Genomic DNA, 16,931 nt, shown 5'->3' on the forward strand with positions numbered 1-16,931 from the left:
AGTGATCAGTAGTAGGCCTGTAGTAGGGTGGAAGCTTGTTGGTAGTGAAAGGGCTCAACTCTGATCCAGATTCAACCAGGTTTACTGTACATTACGGGTCACTGTTTAATCTCTATTGCTGTGTGTTTGTTGTTTTGTAGAGTATGCCGAATTCTTACACTGCAAGGGTAAAAAATTCACCGATTTCGACCTCGTACGTAAAGAGATCGAAGATGAAACCGATCGCGTCACCGGCTCAAATAAAGGCATATCAAATGCACCGATTAACCTGAGAGTCTTCTCACCAAACGGTAAGTATTTCATCCCACAGTCGATATATGACTTTGTTTTTTTCAGAGAATTTGAAGATTTGTTTCATATATTTATTAGAACACACTTTAAGAAGTTACCAACTGTGTCTGTTCCTGATAATGATATGCCATGTCAGTGTTATTCGTCCCTGGAACTTTAATTTTCTTGAAATATCTTCTCCTGATGGAGACATTCACAGGCAGACAGTCTTGAATATTCTATTACAGCGAAGTGCTTTCACTTCGCTAGATGCTATTATATAGATACATATAGTATATAGCATCGCTGATTGTATTTTTTATGCAGTTTTGTGTTGATAACATCTGTCACGTTACCAGTCCTCATGATATCCTAATAGGATTGAGGCAAACTATGCAAGTTCCCATTCTAGATTTCCCTGAACTAATGAATGAACCAAAAACAAATTACCACAAGAAACTGCCATAGGCAGATTGATAAGTGTATTGTAGTTAAATTCTATCAGGTGTAGCCCCGATCAGACCTCTCCCCCAATTATTTCGAGTCCATCAAATGTGTAATCCAATTTATGATTAAAGAGATGTCTCTAGTGGTAACTCAATTACAACGAGCAAACAGGTTGAAAAAATGCACTATTTTCTATATCTTTTTTTTTCAGTTTTGAACCTGACATTGATTGATTTGCCGGGTATGACACGTGTAGCGGTCGGCGACCAACCGGTCGACATCGAGCAGCAGATTCGTAGTATGGTGATGGAATTCATCGGTAACGCTAACTGCCTCATTCTCGCCGTTTCACCGGCAAATACCGATTTAGCGAATTCTGACGCGTTGAAAATCGCGAAGGAAGTCGATCCACAAGGTAATTAAAAACTTCTCAGAAACGTATACCTTACAATTTGGCCTTGTTTCATTTTTCAGGGAAATCAGGGAAAAGTAGGAGAAATTTGTAATGACATGGTTCCCAGGGAAATTGGGAAAAACTTGGGAATTTTGAATTCATATAACTGTGGGAACCATGTAATGAAAAAAAGCTGAAAATTAGGGATAAGTGAATATTGAAATTGCTAAAGACAGTTTCTGTTTATGTCTTACGTATCAATTCAAGTCGGATATTTGACTGTGTTGATTCAAGTCAGGGAGAGCGACGTGCATATCAGGGAATAGTAGGAAAAAGCCAGCAATCTAAGAGAAGCTGTAATTTCATCAAGAGCTTTTATTATTATTTTAGTTGATTTAAGATTTATCCTTAGGAGCTAATTCCGTAGCCTGTCTAGCCATCGAAACAGATGATCTTGATCTTGATTATTTTACTGCGTTGGCTGTTTCGTATGAATTGGGAATTTCTCGCCGCTAAAAGCTACAGAATGGTCCTCGTCTGACACAACACTAATTGATATGCTGGTGCTCATAACCACTTACAACATCTGTAATGACTGCTCTAACACCAATTTAGGAATGTCCTTTAGTTACTTACGACCAAACAGCTAACTGCTCGAAATCCAGAACAGACCGAAATAGTAAAAACCTAACTAACAGCTTGGAGAAACATAACTGAACTGACTTTATTCTACACTATTTACACTGACTTGAGAAAAATTGCCCGAAACAATAAAGCGGGATTGATTACATGCAGACATTTAAACATTAACACAAATTTTGAGACAACTGATTTTAAGAGTAGTTATTGATACGCAATCGACCGTCGACCTTGTACTTTCGTTTTATGTATTGATGATCGTAATAGCCATCACAATCGTAATCGTTACCATTATCAATATCCCTGTCTGAATCATAGGCGCTTTCATTGTCTCGCATTTTTAACCTGTCCAATTTTGACAGCAATCCACGTATCTCTCTGCGTTGTCTGTCGACCTTTTTATCTCTCTCATCGAGTTCCGCATCAAGGTCATCTAGACGCTCTGTGAGGTCGTCCTCTTTTTCCCGTGCTTCTTCTACAGAGATGATTCTGCATTCGGTTTGAGTTTCAGCGTCTCTTGTAGCGCGTACGGCCTGAATTGCAGAATTTGCGGTCACCGGTTTACACATAACGCTAGCGTTTGACGTTCGTGTACTGGCGGATTCTTTGACCGCCGCGGACGCTTCAGCAGTCTTAGATTCCAGAAGAGTAATTCCTTCAGCGATAGAATCCAGCAGCTTCTGATGATCTCTTCTCATCGTGTTTATCCATTGCGGTTCGGATTGAGACTGAATCTCAAACGGTTGACCCCACGTCAGGTTGACTCTGATACCGCCGTCATCGGTATGGATGCTCCAAGATGTCGGTTTGCTCGAATAGCCAGCCTCTTGAAGAGCGACAATCACAGCTTGCGGAAGAGCATTCATTTTTTTGTCGCAGTGTACGTACTATAGGACCTTGGTAGCGCTCAACTTTCAACGTAGCTTACAAGCAGATTTAAAGAGTAGTGACTTGACTAGCAGCTTGGAACAGCAAAACTGATCTGACTTTATTTTACGCGCAAGCTATTTGTATACATTAAGACACAAGCCAGGTATAGATATGGTAATTGATGTAAAAACAAAGGTGACTGAGCAGTGACATGACATTGAGACAAACAACAATTAATGCATTCCGACACAGACAAACTGTCTCAAACAACAAAGAGGGTTATATATGAAAGATCTTGGCAAACTAGGGGGTAATTATATGATACAATAGTGAATATGAATATAAATTGAACTGTATAGTTAGATTTAGAGACAAACTAGAGGGTACTTACAATAGTGAATACAAGTTGAGAAAGAGTGATCACATTTAAATATTGATTAAGGAATATGAAACATAGATTAAAGATGTTCAATAATTATGAGTAGATTTTAGCTTTGTTATATTCCTGTTTTCTGAAAGTCCAGAAATGAAACATAAAAATGATATGATTTAGGCCTTTATAAGATAGAATTAGTATATGTAATAGAAGATGTATTTATACTGATTCACTCTCATTTTCCCTCCAGCCATTTTCCCTCCATACAAAATCCATCAATCATTATCCCTCCAGTTACTTTCCCTTCAAAAACATACATTTTTCTGTATGTGTACCGTTAATGAATCCGGGACCATTCTTACGTCCAAAATCCCACACCGAGAATCCCGGAGATTCGAGTCGAAGTTATCTCATTGAAAATGAACTAACAGTTAACTGTATGGAACTACTAAAATGTATATTTTCTGCTTATTTCATAGGTTTACGAACTATAGGTGTTATAACAAAATTAGATTTAATGGATGAAGGTACAGACGCCAAGGACATATTAGAAAATCGAACATTGCCATTACGAAGAGGTTTGTATAATAATAGTAATGATAATGATGATAATAATGATATTTACAAGTCATCTTTAACGGTTTAATTTCGCTCATTTACAGGATACGTAGGTGTAGTGAACAGAAGTCAGAAAGATATCGACGGACGGAAAGACATTAAGGCGGCCATGGCAGCCGAGCGAAAATTCTTCCTCAGTCATCCTTGCTACAGGTTGGTATCGAGATTCACGCGGAAAGAAAAGATTTTTTGCTCAGAAAATTATTTTTAAAAATTTTTTTAACCTGAAAAAATGATGGAAATGTGTGAAAAATTTTGTTGTGCGCAGTACCTAGGACAAGTGTGAAAAATCTTGAAAAATTATTTAGAAAATGTTAAAAAATCCTGGAACCAGATGCACAGTCTTTACTTTATTCCAAAAGTGATCCTAGATCCTGAGACAGGATTTGCTATGGAAATGAAGATGGTCTAAGACTGGTCTTAAATCTAAGACCGGCCCCTGGTATTTTGTTGTTAACTTCGAAGTCTAAAAATACAACATAGGGTTTACTCCCACACTGAAATGCACCTATCATCTTTGTTGATAAGAGGAAATAGGGCACTCTTAAATTTTGATGGAGTTGTACAAGTCCATCCTTGCTAACAATGTCCTTTGTAGTAACCTGGTTTCTGGACGAATGCCTCGTTATGATTTGTTTTCGATATTTCAGACACATGGCAGATAAAATGGGTACGCCATATTTACAACGCGTACTCAACCAGCAACTGACCAATCACATTCGCGACACGTTGCCGGCGCTGCGCAACAAACTGCAATCGCAACTGATCAGCATCGAAAAAGACGTCGAGGAATTCAAGAATTTCCGACCGGACGACCCAGCCCGTAAAACAAAGGCCATGTTACAGTAAGTACCGTTTACTAGGTCATTCATATATCAAGTCAAAGCTGTGTACGAGTAAACTTACTTTGTAGGGATCCATGAATATATTTCACTATATCTTACAGATTTAAGCAGGTTTATCTAGGGTTAAAACTCATTTGAAATCCATTATTTTCTCAAATTCGATTACATTGATCGAAATCACGCCCAGATCTGCACTATATTTCCTTATTTAATTAACCTTCTATTATATCGAACAATTTTTGGTGATAATACTCCAAATGTTAAAGTAGTCAGGTCCTAATATTGCATATACGAGCGCTACAAAAATTAACTGATTTTGATCTATTTGGCCCACGCTTGAAGAATCAAAAAGATATCCTATTTTTAACTAAATGTCGTAATGGTATCAATAGAAACCTTGTAAAGAGTAAAAACGTTGATGTTTCAGAATGATTCAACAATTCGGCGTCGATTTTGACGAAAAGATCGAAGGAGCCGGAACCGAAGTGAACACTGCCGAGTTATCGGGCGGCGCGAAAATCAATCGCATATTCCACGAACGATTTCCATTCGAATTAGTCAAGGTCAGTGCGGAGACCGTTTGATTTTATAAAACTAGGTATCTTTTTTTTAAATTCATTTACTGTAATGTCTGTGTTTTCTTGGAATTCAGATGGAATTTGATGAGAAGGAATTAAGAAAGGAAATAAGCATAGCAATTAAAAATATCCACGCCATCAGGTTAGTGCTGCACTGGCGCTTCAATGCCCGCTTCATACCTTCGAGTTATTGAGGAAACCAATTTTCTACTCAAAATTGATGAGCCAAAAACAGTTCCATAGTTCAGGCTTGAAAATAAAACCCTGAGATTGTAAAATCGGCTAGTTTTGACTCAAATGTTAAGAACAGTGCAAGTATTAGTTGACAGAGTCTGTATTTGATATATGGGATGAAACACCTCACAAATAGTCCCTTAGTCACTCTGAGGTCAGTTTTTCAATTGTAAAATATAATTGAATCTAGAGTTAAGTAATTGAAAATAGTCAAATTTAACTATTTGATATTGGGTTAGGATTTCTGGGGTAAAACAATGTGAACTGATATTGAGTCCTAGTCTGTAATTTAGCGACGACACTAATCTAGATATTGCTGTATTCATATTTCTATAGGACGGGTCTATTTACACCTGACAAAGCGTTCGAAACGATCGTCAAACGACAAATCGAGAAATTAAAAGAACCGTGTTTGAAATGCGTCGACATGTGCGTAACAGAATTGACAAATGTCGTACGTAAATGTACTGGAAAGGTGCGTATTATCAAGAGGTCCGAGAAGCTACGAGATTTCTCATCATTTTAGGAAACATCAGATACCAGTGTTATAGACTGGTATTAAGTGGCCGCCCTGTATAAACTGATGAAATCATCTTGATCCAGTTCCACAGTTGTGAGTTAAGATTTGACTCAAGAGTTAACTCATTGAAAATGAACTGATTTAAACTCAGAGTTAACTCTAACTCACGACTGTAGAACCGGACCCAGTCTACCATCAGCTCATGACATGTCGTTCTATGATTGTGATTTGTTCGTTGTATTCGTAGATGTGTCGATATCCGCGGTTACGCGAAGAGACCGAACGTATAGTGAACATGTACATTCGCGAACAGGAGTCGAAATCGAAGGAACAATTGATATTACTGGTGAATATACAACTCGCCTACATGAATACAAACCACGAGGATTTCATCGGTTTCGCAAAGTGAGTAAATCACCGAGGTCAAACACGGTCGTAGCTCGGTCGTCCCTAACTGAAAACTGACGGTTTGTAGTTATTCGGGGATCGAATCGGTATCGCGAACATACGCGCTATAAAGAAATTATATTTCAATTGTTTGTTATTTTCAGTGCGCAACAATCGACTGAAGCGACGACTAAACGAAAACTTGGGAATCAGGTGAGTTTAACGAATGCGGTGAGACTCACATCTTTCATTATCTCACGTTCTTTAGAGCATGCTATTGTCACTACTGCGCCTTCCCGCTTCTCGTGATTCCGACACGGACACCTGCCATTAACACGTATTCAAACTGCCACGGTACAGAAACCCTACTCTAGTAGACTCAGTGTGTGCCGTATGAGTAATATGTGAGCTTTTGTTAGTTTCTAAGTTACATCCCCGGAAGTCACTATCGCGGTGTTTGTCTTATGTTTGTCTTGCCAGCAGTATTTGACACCAATCACTGCAGCACTGCTATTTCATTCGCAATTTTTTCCCTTCTCGATTAAGTTCAAACCGATCTGCCTCAATCTTGGGTTCAATACAACGCATAGGAATTTTTAGGAAAACCTTTTTGCTGATAGAAATTGTCGGTAAACATTACATTTTAACATTGAGTTTAATTATTAACAAAAGACTTATTCATCGCATACTCCATATTTTATGGTGGTTTGTACTACCCTGAATTTGAACGGTGCAGAGTGGCCCCCCTGATCACCAGGCCAGGAATGTTTCACAGACATTATCCAATTCTCTTTATTTTTTGGGATATCGAAGTTTTCGTCACATTAACATCAAACCTTTCGAACATTTTCTGGAGCAGACAATGCACATTATGACATTTTATGCATCATTATTTCATCATAGGTTTCTAGGTTATACAATGTGTATGTACATTAGTGCTTTTATGTATTTACCTAAAGATCACATTAGCCATTGATTTGATGGTGTACATGTACACCCCACATTTAACCAGCATTGATTGTAGTACACCGGGGTGGATGGGACAATGATAGGACATATTATTAGAAATAGGATTACAGATTACAGTCTTGTTTCCATATACAGCATCAGCTTTCAAACGGTGAATTGAAATTTCTTTCCTTAATCATCCCCATAGCAGACCTGACTACGATTACTATTTGTGAGGAGTTTCTACTCTATCTATGAGTTCAACTACCAACAATATTCGTAATCATTTGAATTACTATTTTCGATGTCAGATTACTCAACTTTTTGGTGAAAACAACAATTAGATTTCAGGTTGTCCGGTCTACCATATTCAGTAAACTGTTAGAGCTCCAAACATCCTATATCATTCCAATCACTTGTTTTCTTTTCTTTGCTCATGTTTTTTTTTGTGCTTGAGTCACTCTGTTTTTGTTATCGATGCCTTCAAGTAACAGTAAAAGTGAGTTAAACGTTGTTAATCGAATTTCCACTACGAGACGGTCTTGAATTGACCGTCGAAGTGAACCGATCTCGCGACCAACGAATAACAATCGATTTATACAAAAACTAGAAAATGTTAGGGTACTCTGAAATATTGCGAGATGTGTCAGGATCATCTACGGTATGTTTCATTGCAGATTGCGAACATGGAGGTCGGGTAATCGATTCTGGAACTATCAACTCATATCTATATCTATATATATCATTCATATCGATGTAGTGCTTACATAGAAACTCAGTTTGTGACCCTGTTTTTATCATCATCATTCTCAACTACTCTGATCGACTTTTCATAGCAATCTTTCGCCTGGTCAAGGCAATTTTTACGATGGTCCTTCTCGAACAATCCAACGCAACACGCTCGATCTCGTAAAACGTTTACTACCGACGACCGACCATTTCGTTCGTATGTTTTGAAGGAGAATGAACGCTAATATCAGACAATCTAAAATTGCTTTGGTCGGCTAGCACGCTGTTTTCCTTGTGTGTGGTTTTTCGAACAAACGATGTGTATAAACGTACGATATATATGCATGGGTTTTTAACCGATTGAAAAAACAGGAATTTTCTAGTATAGACTCCGTTGTTTTTTTTTTCTGTTGATTTTTTTCTTCTGTTTTTAGCTGAAGTTTCAGGTACTATTTTGCGATCCGTAGGTTCCGATAGCAGTCATTCGCACATCACCCGGCGCCGTGTAACAGTATTTCAGCTCTCACATTTTAGCGGCCGTGCATCGCCGTCGAACGTTGTTTGATCCTCGAGGTCAAGGTCAAATCAAGTGGCAGATGAACGCCATCCTAGCAAAAAACTCTTCATCGTATTTTAATAATGTATTTACAATCTAACAACCAACTCACATCCTGACGTTTATCACATCCATAAGTTTTGAATTTTTTAACCTAGATGCATTTTTCAACTGTTAAGTGTTGAATCTTCTATAGTCATGCCGTCATCTCACACCAGGTGGTGCTGAGGTGAAATTTTTGTTAGAAAATTTGTCACTAACGGTTGAAAGACGAATATTTGGTTACGGAATTTAAGATAACTTTGTAAGATTGTGAATTGTACAATTGTAAACACATTGTTTAGATACAATATAGAGTTTTGCTAGGATGGCAGCGTTCCATACAAATCAACAAGGCATAATTACAGCCAGAGCCCGTCGATCAAACAACTTTCTCGATGCGACGGCCGTCCTCCACCGCTCTATATATTGTATAATTCCCCTTTTAGGTAGCAACTGTATTCATTTTATAGAAAATAATTCACTCAAAAGAAGTAGTAATCTGGCAGTTCCGATGTAGAATTAAGAAGTCACTATCGTGTTAGTTTATCCAAACTAGTTCACCGGAGATCAGTTGCTATCTGAATTTCACATTTTACTCACACGTTAGTCGTATACCCCCGACAGTCAACTCCCGTTTATACGCAGTCCTTTATAATCTCTTTACAATGCTTTTGGCTTCCGATTTTCCAGCAAATTCAATTTCTGCCATCCTCCACGTAATTCACTGAACAGAAAGATGTTTTCATCCGATTTTCTGGCACTGAAAGATTTAACTGAATCAGTTATAATGAGTATCGCGATGGCGACAGATAATCAGGGGTTGATTTGGAACCCTTTTAAGTTGATGTTGAAGTATAAGTTTGACAGTCTGTTTTAGAATATGAACAAGCATTCACTCCTGACTTAAGACCCCCCTGCACACGAGCTGAATAATGCGGTGCAGATATGTAGTAGGCCTAAGTGTAGTTGTATGATGCATACACGCTTGCCACAGCTCCCTTTACTGAGTGCCTTTTTTGGCTCATATTTGGAGGCCTACAAACTTAGCACAACGCAAGATGCACTTGTGTGCAGGGGCCCTTATCAGCATATTACAATGATGTTAAACCGAAAAAGGATATAAGTACAAATTGTGTACTCGTATGTTTTTGTACATGTGCATCAGTATAAAGTATATTGATTATTTCGGCGTGCGTTTAATGATACTGCTGTAATGACGGTGTTTATGTACCTTTGTTTTCTATGATGTTGCATAAACCGTGGTTGATTTTCTGTAGATATATGATGACGATGAAAAATGATTTGTTACCGCATGTTTATCACTGATAATCCGTCTGCTGTTGTCGTTCTACGGGTTATAATAGATGTCGTCCTTCAACTATTCTCAAATATCATGTACATGTATTAATAGTGTTTTCTTCTTTGAATGCTCGATTGAAAATATTGCGAGCATCTTAAATACGGCAGCAAACAGCTCTTCTAATGATGCTTAAAACCCTTTTAGAATTGACGCAGGGCGGCCGCCTTAACTGGAAACCGGGGAATAGTCTGGGAATTTTCATTTCTTTAAAAAAGTGAGGCTGAAAATATCAGCGACAAGTCGGGGAAATTTGTTGAGATTGCTAAATCGCACGTATGAGCAAACAGTTTATGTATTACATATTTGAATAGATTCAAAAATTCACCCTGTAGCTGTATGTTTTTAGTTGCTATTGACAGGTGCTGCCACCTTTCCATGAGGATATATTCTAAATGATAGATGGCTTCTACGTACTTCCTAAGTCTCGAAGCAATCTAGATATGTTTGAAGAAGAGCTGGTGTAGATTTTTTACAGTTTTCTTCAAGCAACTCGAATAATATTTCTCGTTTATTCCTGTTTTGACAGGTCATTCGTAAAGGTTGGCTGACGCTGCATAACATCAGTTTCATGAAGGGTGGAGCGAAAGATTTTTGGTTTGTGTTGACCGCTGAATCATTATCTTGGTTCAGAGACGAAGAGGTGAGCGTTACGTTCAGACTGATATTAATCTCGGTATTTCAGATTTAATGAGCAAAACCCACAGTTGATGATTTAACAATTTATTTTCTGGCAGTTTCAGTCAGAGAAATGAAAAAAATTATCATTTCTCTGATGCTGAAGTTCAGTCAAAACTTTGAAACTGTCAAAATAAACTGCTCATTAGGTCTAGAGTTACTTCTTCGGTTGCATTTCAGTTGTTTCCTATATTTTCGAAATATTTTGGCGCTTTTTTATCTAACAGGAAAAAGAAAAGAAGTACATGTTGAATCTGGATAACTTGAAAATACGCGACATGGAATCTGGATTCATGTCTCGACGTCACATGTTCGCGTTGTTCAACACGGAATCGAGGTTAGTTCATCGTCTGCTCGCGAGATTCAAACTTGATATCAGTGAGGTGATGGTAATAACGCATTCAACACCCCCTCCCCCTCCCCCTCCCTCCCTCTCCCCGTGATAATACAGTGCTGCCCCATTATGAATATACTCGTAGGGTTGGCACTGGAGCTGTTACATAGTCAGCTTTTCTCGAAATGAGCATTGAGAATGAAGCTAAGTTAGTTCGCATTGCCAGCCAATCGGGAACTGTGTCGCAAAACAACCCCAAAATCCTCCCACGCAGGGATTTGAATGTGATGGCTTTGCAAGACTCGGGTCAGCGCGTAATAGTGTTGCAGCAAGGTTAATTCTGAGCTGGAATCTCGAGGCATCAGGTTTGAATTCTTGTAGAGAATGTCATTATTCTAATGACAAAAAAAATTCAATTTTTATTCAATCTATTCAATTATTGACTCGTAATATGGTTTTTATTCCTCAGTGGATTAATGTTATATGATATATAATGCAAGTCTATATAATCCTTAGTCTTGTTTCTCTAGTAATAGAATTGTTCGTTTTGTTCATTAAAGTGAAGGGCATGTGAAAATGCGGTACAGTAAATTAAATTGTCTTGAATACCGAAAAAAAGTGCATGCATCTTTTTTCGCGTCGATTTTTTTTTGTTGAGATTTTGAAACGATTAGTGTGAAATTCATCGGCATGAAGGTTTTTCGGTAAATCTAAGCACGTAGTTTTCAGACCCTTTCAATCACGCTCCATAAAGACTAGAAGAGCAACCAGAAAAATCTAGAACAAAGAATTGGACAAATTTTGCACAAAAACTTCGGAAAATGCTATTGACCATGTTTCTTTATCAATACATGATTCATGAATGATGAGTGAATTGTAGCATTTTAATCCTAGAAATTTCTCCATTCACCTGCCGATTCACTCGGGGAATTTTGTACAGACATAGAAAACTCAGAGGGACCACTTAAGCTGACTGGGATTGATATTTGTAGTTTCAGTTTTCCTCACTAGGTGTCTTAGTCGATCTTTTTCTCTGGTGAGTTTTGATTGTGGGCTAGCAATAAGACCACAAATATCAGAACAGCCAACTTATAGATTCTGCTGTGGACGGTACTCAAGAGCTAATGATAACCTGAAGATAAACAGTTGAACATTTGATACTAGAACAATTCTAGCTGTTGGGTGGCCCTCTAACTTGAACAGGTGCCAAAGAAAGGAGGCATTCATTATGCGTGGTTTTAGAACTTATGTTAGCCCGTTGCAATCATAACTAACTGTATTTCCTCTATTCTCATTCCTCACATTAAATATCGTCTTCTAAACGCGTTTGTTTTAAATGGTGTATCATCATTTTTTTCCATATTTTTCTTTGTCTTTCAGTGTGGAGGGACGAATTAATAGAGTGTATGGTTTATTTCAGACTTTTTCTTAACACAAAAAAAAACAATATATTCATATATATATATATATATATTTCTATGTATATGTACGATATGGTTCTTTTCACAAATCGGTTGTTGAAGTTAAGGAAAAGGGGAATAATTTGGGAAAATGAAGAAATTGTTCGTTACGATGACAAATAATTATACTCTCATGATTCGTTATCTCTGAATATATCGGCCAAACCGTAGCAAGCAGGTGGCTCCCTCTAACTCATGTCTGGTGCATGTCTCTGGCCCCTATGACAATATCATCGATTAGCTGGTAATTTGATGACATCGATGGGGGATTCAAGGAGGTAGCCATCCTATGAAAAATTCCCCAATGATATCGCTGATGAGGTGGGCAATTTGATGATGTAATTGGGGGATTTGAAACGGCAACCATGTTATCGTGAGTATTGTTTGAATGACGGGACACAGCGCCCTCTGTTTGATTCCCTTACGATTTCACTGATGATGTCATCGGGCCATTAATGGTTGAAGAAGCCATCTTTTTTCAACGGTGCTTACCTAGCTTTGGAAAAATGTTTCCTTTCGGACGGATTTTTGAAGGGACCATAAACTGCTATGCATGCTTTGGCTGATGAATCAATCTTGCTTCGTATCGCTGGCATACTTTGTCGATCTTGTGGCCTTTTCTTTTTCCATCATCCTCGGGCAGCGATTCAAACCTGATGGCTTTGTGAGACCAGTGAACCCCTGCATCAGAGTGGCCACACAAATTCACAGAGACCCAATCAAATAAGCCATTGAATATTTGATAAATGATTGTGCAGTTTGATTGGCTAATCATGATGTATCCCATACTGTAGTGGCACAGTCTCAGAATGCTATCAGTTTCAAATCCTTGCGAGTGATGATGTCCTTTTTTCGCGAGTAACGGATAAATAGTGGCTTTGGCAGACGTAGAGTTTGCGCGTGCGTCGGCTCTATAAAAACAACTAAGCGTTTACTGAAGAGCGTTGTAATAGCACTGTGACTGATTAACATAATGAAAATACACACACACTGACAAATTGAAGAAAAACCCATAATATAAGGTAAACTAACCGATGGATTTGATGTTTCAACTCAAATGTGAGCAATTTTCAAAACAGATTTATTGCAAAATGGTTTGACAAATGAATACAACTCATTATTGTGTTTGAATTAAAACATCCAATCCTCTACTAGTTATACTTTGTATTGTGAGTTTTTCTTCGACTGAATTAGACAGTCGCTTGTCTCTAAAAAATCAACACTGACAAAGTGTATGAATTAACCGAGAAGGATTTAGTTTGAATAGCATGCTTCGTGTCAGGCACTTGCACCGGGAAGGTTTCTAATGATTCAGGTGATAAATCACGTTTCGAGAATTGAACAACACGCATAATGTCTGTCTTATTAACCACGGTTAAAAATACTAGTAAAACAGCATGAGAAAAATAACTTTAATTATCAAAGTACAATTCATAGACTCATAATTCATAGATTAGACTTTAAAAAAATCATTTTTCGGTCAGCCTCATAATTGTAATGTCGTAGATAGTCTCAATGTTTAGTTGCATTCTCGAACCAACAAGCTAAACAGTCTTTAGATAGCGGCTTTGTAGTTATTCATTGATTTCTGGTCTTTGTACATGTAATTTGTCTATCAGATTGGTTTTTTTTCTGAAATTAATTGTAAAGTGATTTGTGAGAATATCGGGTTGGTGAAAGGGAAAGTTCACTTACTGATATTAAAACTGCCTATCTCGGTTTTACCTACCATTTTGTTATGGTGTTTGCCACGATGTTAGTGTGTGTTTGAACTGGGATATTTTCTGTTAATTGGAATATTGTGCTAACTGGCCTTGGTGAACCGAGGGAAATTCTGGTAATAAGCCCTGTTTGTTTCCCAATCTTATTGTCTCTATAAAGGTAGAATTTTCTTAAATGAAATCTTGAATGTTATTGGGTTGTCAGACGATGCTGCAGTGGAGACCCGTTATAACCCTTCACGCATAGATGTGTTTTCTTACATCTTATGCCAAATGCACTGAGCAACACATAAACCCAAACTATGAAAAATATAAAATGCTTTTCTGACTTGTTTCATGACTGTGCGCGTCGCTCGAAACATGAAACGCCATTTTACGAAACCCGTGTTTCGATGAAACAGGCCAGGAAAGCATTTCTGTTTCGTCTAAAGGATTCGTGTCTCGTTGTATTGTTTTCAATATGATTTCAATTCGAGAGATATTTTTGTAAATGTGAAGTTTTCGATGTGTCTCTATTCAGGAATGTCTATAAAAGCGATCGTCAACTCGAGTTATCGGCTGAAACTCAAGACGACATCGACAGCTGGAAGGCATCGTTCCTACGCGCCGGTGTTTACCCGGAGCGTAATACCGAAGAAACGGCCGATGTAAGTTCTTTGCTTTGAATGAAAAAAAAAAATACTTCATCTTCTACTTTTTTCATTGTTCCAGAAATTGCGAAATATTTACGATAATTGAAATAAGAAATAATAGATTTTACATTGATGTTAATTTTCAAATGATGAACTCAAGAGTCAAATTTGAATGGGGAACTGGGTCCACAAATGGTTGAGGCTATTTGTAAACAAATGATTTCTGGTCAAACGTTTTGTGAAACCGGGCCATGAAATATCTTTTTTTGATCTTTAGTCCAATGAAGTTAAATCGCAGTAGGTTTCATTCGGACAGGTAGAAAAATGTAGAACTTGGACCCAACTTTTCTGAATGTTTTACCTGGATGGGTTATTTATTATGTGATATCAGAAGTATCTACCCCTGCGCCATCTATCCATTTAGTTTGTTATTACATGGTAGCATATATGATACCCTCAGCGATTAAGAATTAAATCTAGGGTTCAATCTAGTATTAATCGTGAAGGGGCTTAAGAGTTGATTATTTCTACATTAATCTCCGTTAAGCGTTAATGTTTCCAGGAACCGGTTCACAACGAGTCGATGGACCCGGTACACGAGCGACAAGTCGAGATCATTCGCAATCTTGTCGAATCGTACATGAAAATAATCTATAAAATAATCAAGGACACTGTGCCGAAGGTCATCATGTGTATAGTGATTCATACTGTAAGTGATGGACAAATTGTCTTAATGGGCGTTAACTGTCGCTACGTAGGATAATCCATCTGCTGTAGGATAATCCATCTGCTGTAGGATAATCCATCTGCTGTAGGATAATCCATCTGCTGTAGGATAATCTATCTGCTGTAGGATAATCCATCTGCTGTAGGATAATCCATCTGCTGTAGGATAATCCATCTGCTGTAGGATAATCCATCTGCTGTAGGATAATCCATCTGCTGTAGGATAATCCATCTGCTGTAGGATAATCCATCTGCTATAGTTTCACGTCAGACATGAATACCATAACCATCTACCATTTTCTGTGGGCGATTGAATCCACGGTATCATCAAACGGAAGTCAATCTATTTTGAGACACATTCGGCGATGTATTTGAATTGTGGAGCATGAAAATCCAGTTCATAATTGATCGAATGCCAACAGAGTCGTCAAAAGTTCAATCCAGAACTCCTCGGTTATCATTAGTTTACCGTCGTGAAACTGTATATAATGCTTAAATACAATACACCGCGTCAAACTAACTTCAACCTAACCAGTAGAATTATTGAATAAACATTGTTTGCGTATCGTTTAAAAGCCTAGTAAACTGCTTACTTCACGTCACAAAGGTTTTTTCACTTCGCCCTGAAAAATCAGTTGCATTCATTTGAATTTCGAGACTTCATCAGTCGATGACGTCCTGTCATCAGTTAACTTATATTCAGATCGGTCTATGAATTAAAAGCTGGTTCCTGGAATCTGAAGACATGAATACTCTAGAGAAATTGAAAGGCCGAGATCCAGATGGAAAGAAAAGGCATTTCTTGGTTAAAACAGTCAAAGGGCACTAAATAGTCCCTCCTTTGGATTAACTTTTTGAGGAATCCATACAAAAATGAGCAATTACCGAGTGAATGAATGTCAAATTATCAGGGTTTTACAATCTTAAGTCTCGACAAAAAGGGCAACTTAACTTAATAGGAAGACATGGGTCCTGATCCCCGAGAACACCCCGTAAATCCACCCTGCGGCTGACAATATGAGTGATTTTGTGAAACGGATCCCAGTTCCGTAGCGGTGAGTTGAGATTTGACTCTTTGAGATTCAACATTTGAAACGATCAGCAACCGGGCGTCTTGATCCGAACAGTTCATCGAAATGTTTTCCAATTGCAACTGTTTTTTATAACCAGGGCATCGAACACGTTTAAACTAACAAGTCACCCGAACATTGTGTATTATTATATATAGGCTAACTCTGAAGTCGGTTCGATGGATCCTCAACTCGAACGACAAGTAGAAACCATTCGTAATCTAGTCGATTCTTACATGAAAATCATCTATAAAACAATACGCGACATGATCCCGAAAACGATCATGCATTTGATCGTTAATCAGGTACGTATCGTAACGTTGGTGATGTAAAGGGTTAACGCCGCGCTTGAAGTACCCAGCAGTCACCTGCCACCGGTTCAGATCACATCTGCATGGAATATTGTGTTCACCTGAACCAAAATTTCCTCACTTCGCTTTCAACAAATATTCACGACGACCATTTATCTATTATTCTCCAATCTGTGCATTCGTACATAC

General features: G+C 38.0%; 1 protein-coding gene across 12 annotated transcripts in view; it reads left to right on the forward strand.

Moving 5' to 3' along the window:
- Positions 1-16,931, forward strand: part of LOC141908747 (dynamin-1-like) — a 39,237-nt gene that overhangs the window by 8,704 nt on the left and 13,602 nt on the right. For 3 of the 12 annotated variants that reach the window (XM_074798923.1, XM_074798918.1, XM_074798920.1), the window contains exons 3-19: positions 141-290; positions 929-1,132; positions 3,476-3,574; positions 3,659-3,767; positions 4,265-4,459; positions 4,887-5,022; positions 5,112-5,179; positions 5,608-5,746; positions 6,039-6,196; positions 6,343-6,391; positions 8,290-8,301; positions 10,340-10,453; positions 10,716-10,825; positions 12,203-12,226; positions 14,524-14,650; positions 15,198-15,344; positions 16,590-16,736. In XM_074798923.1, coding sequence (XP_074655024.1) covers positions 141-290; positions 929-1,132; positions 3,476-3,574; positions 3,659-3,767; positions 4,265-4,459; positions 4,887-5,022; positions 5,112-5,179; positions 5,608-5,746; positions 6,039-6,196; positions 6,343-6,391; positions 8,290-8,301; positions 10,340-10,453; positions 10,716-10,825; positions 12,203-12,226; positions 14,524-14,650; positions 15,198-15,344; positions 16,590-16,736 — 1,988 coding nt within the window. The remainder of the gene's footprint in view (positions 1-140; positions 291-928; positions 1,133-3,475; positions 3,575-3,658; positions 3,768-4,264; positions 4,460-4,886; positions 5,023-5,111; positions 5,180-5,607; positions 5,747-6,038; positions 6,197-6,342; positions 6,392-8,289; positions 8,302-10,339; positions 10,454-10,715; positions 10,826-12,202; positions 12,227-14,523; positions 14,651-15,197; positions 15,345-16,589; positions 16,737-16,931) is intronic. The other 9 variants (XM_074798924.1, XM_074798930.1, XM_074798926.1 and 6 more) reach the window with 8 other exon arrangements.

Source organism: Tubulanus polymorphus, chromosome 7, assembly GCF_964204645.1.
Source record: "Tubulanus polymorphus chromosome 7, tnTubPoly1.2, whole genome shotgun sequence".
Taxonomy (NCBI): domain Eukaryota; kingdom Metazoa; phylum Nemertea; class Palaeonemertea; order Tubulaniformes; family Tubulanidae; genus Tubulanus; species Tubulanus polymorphus.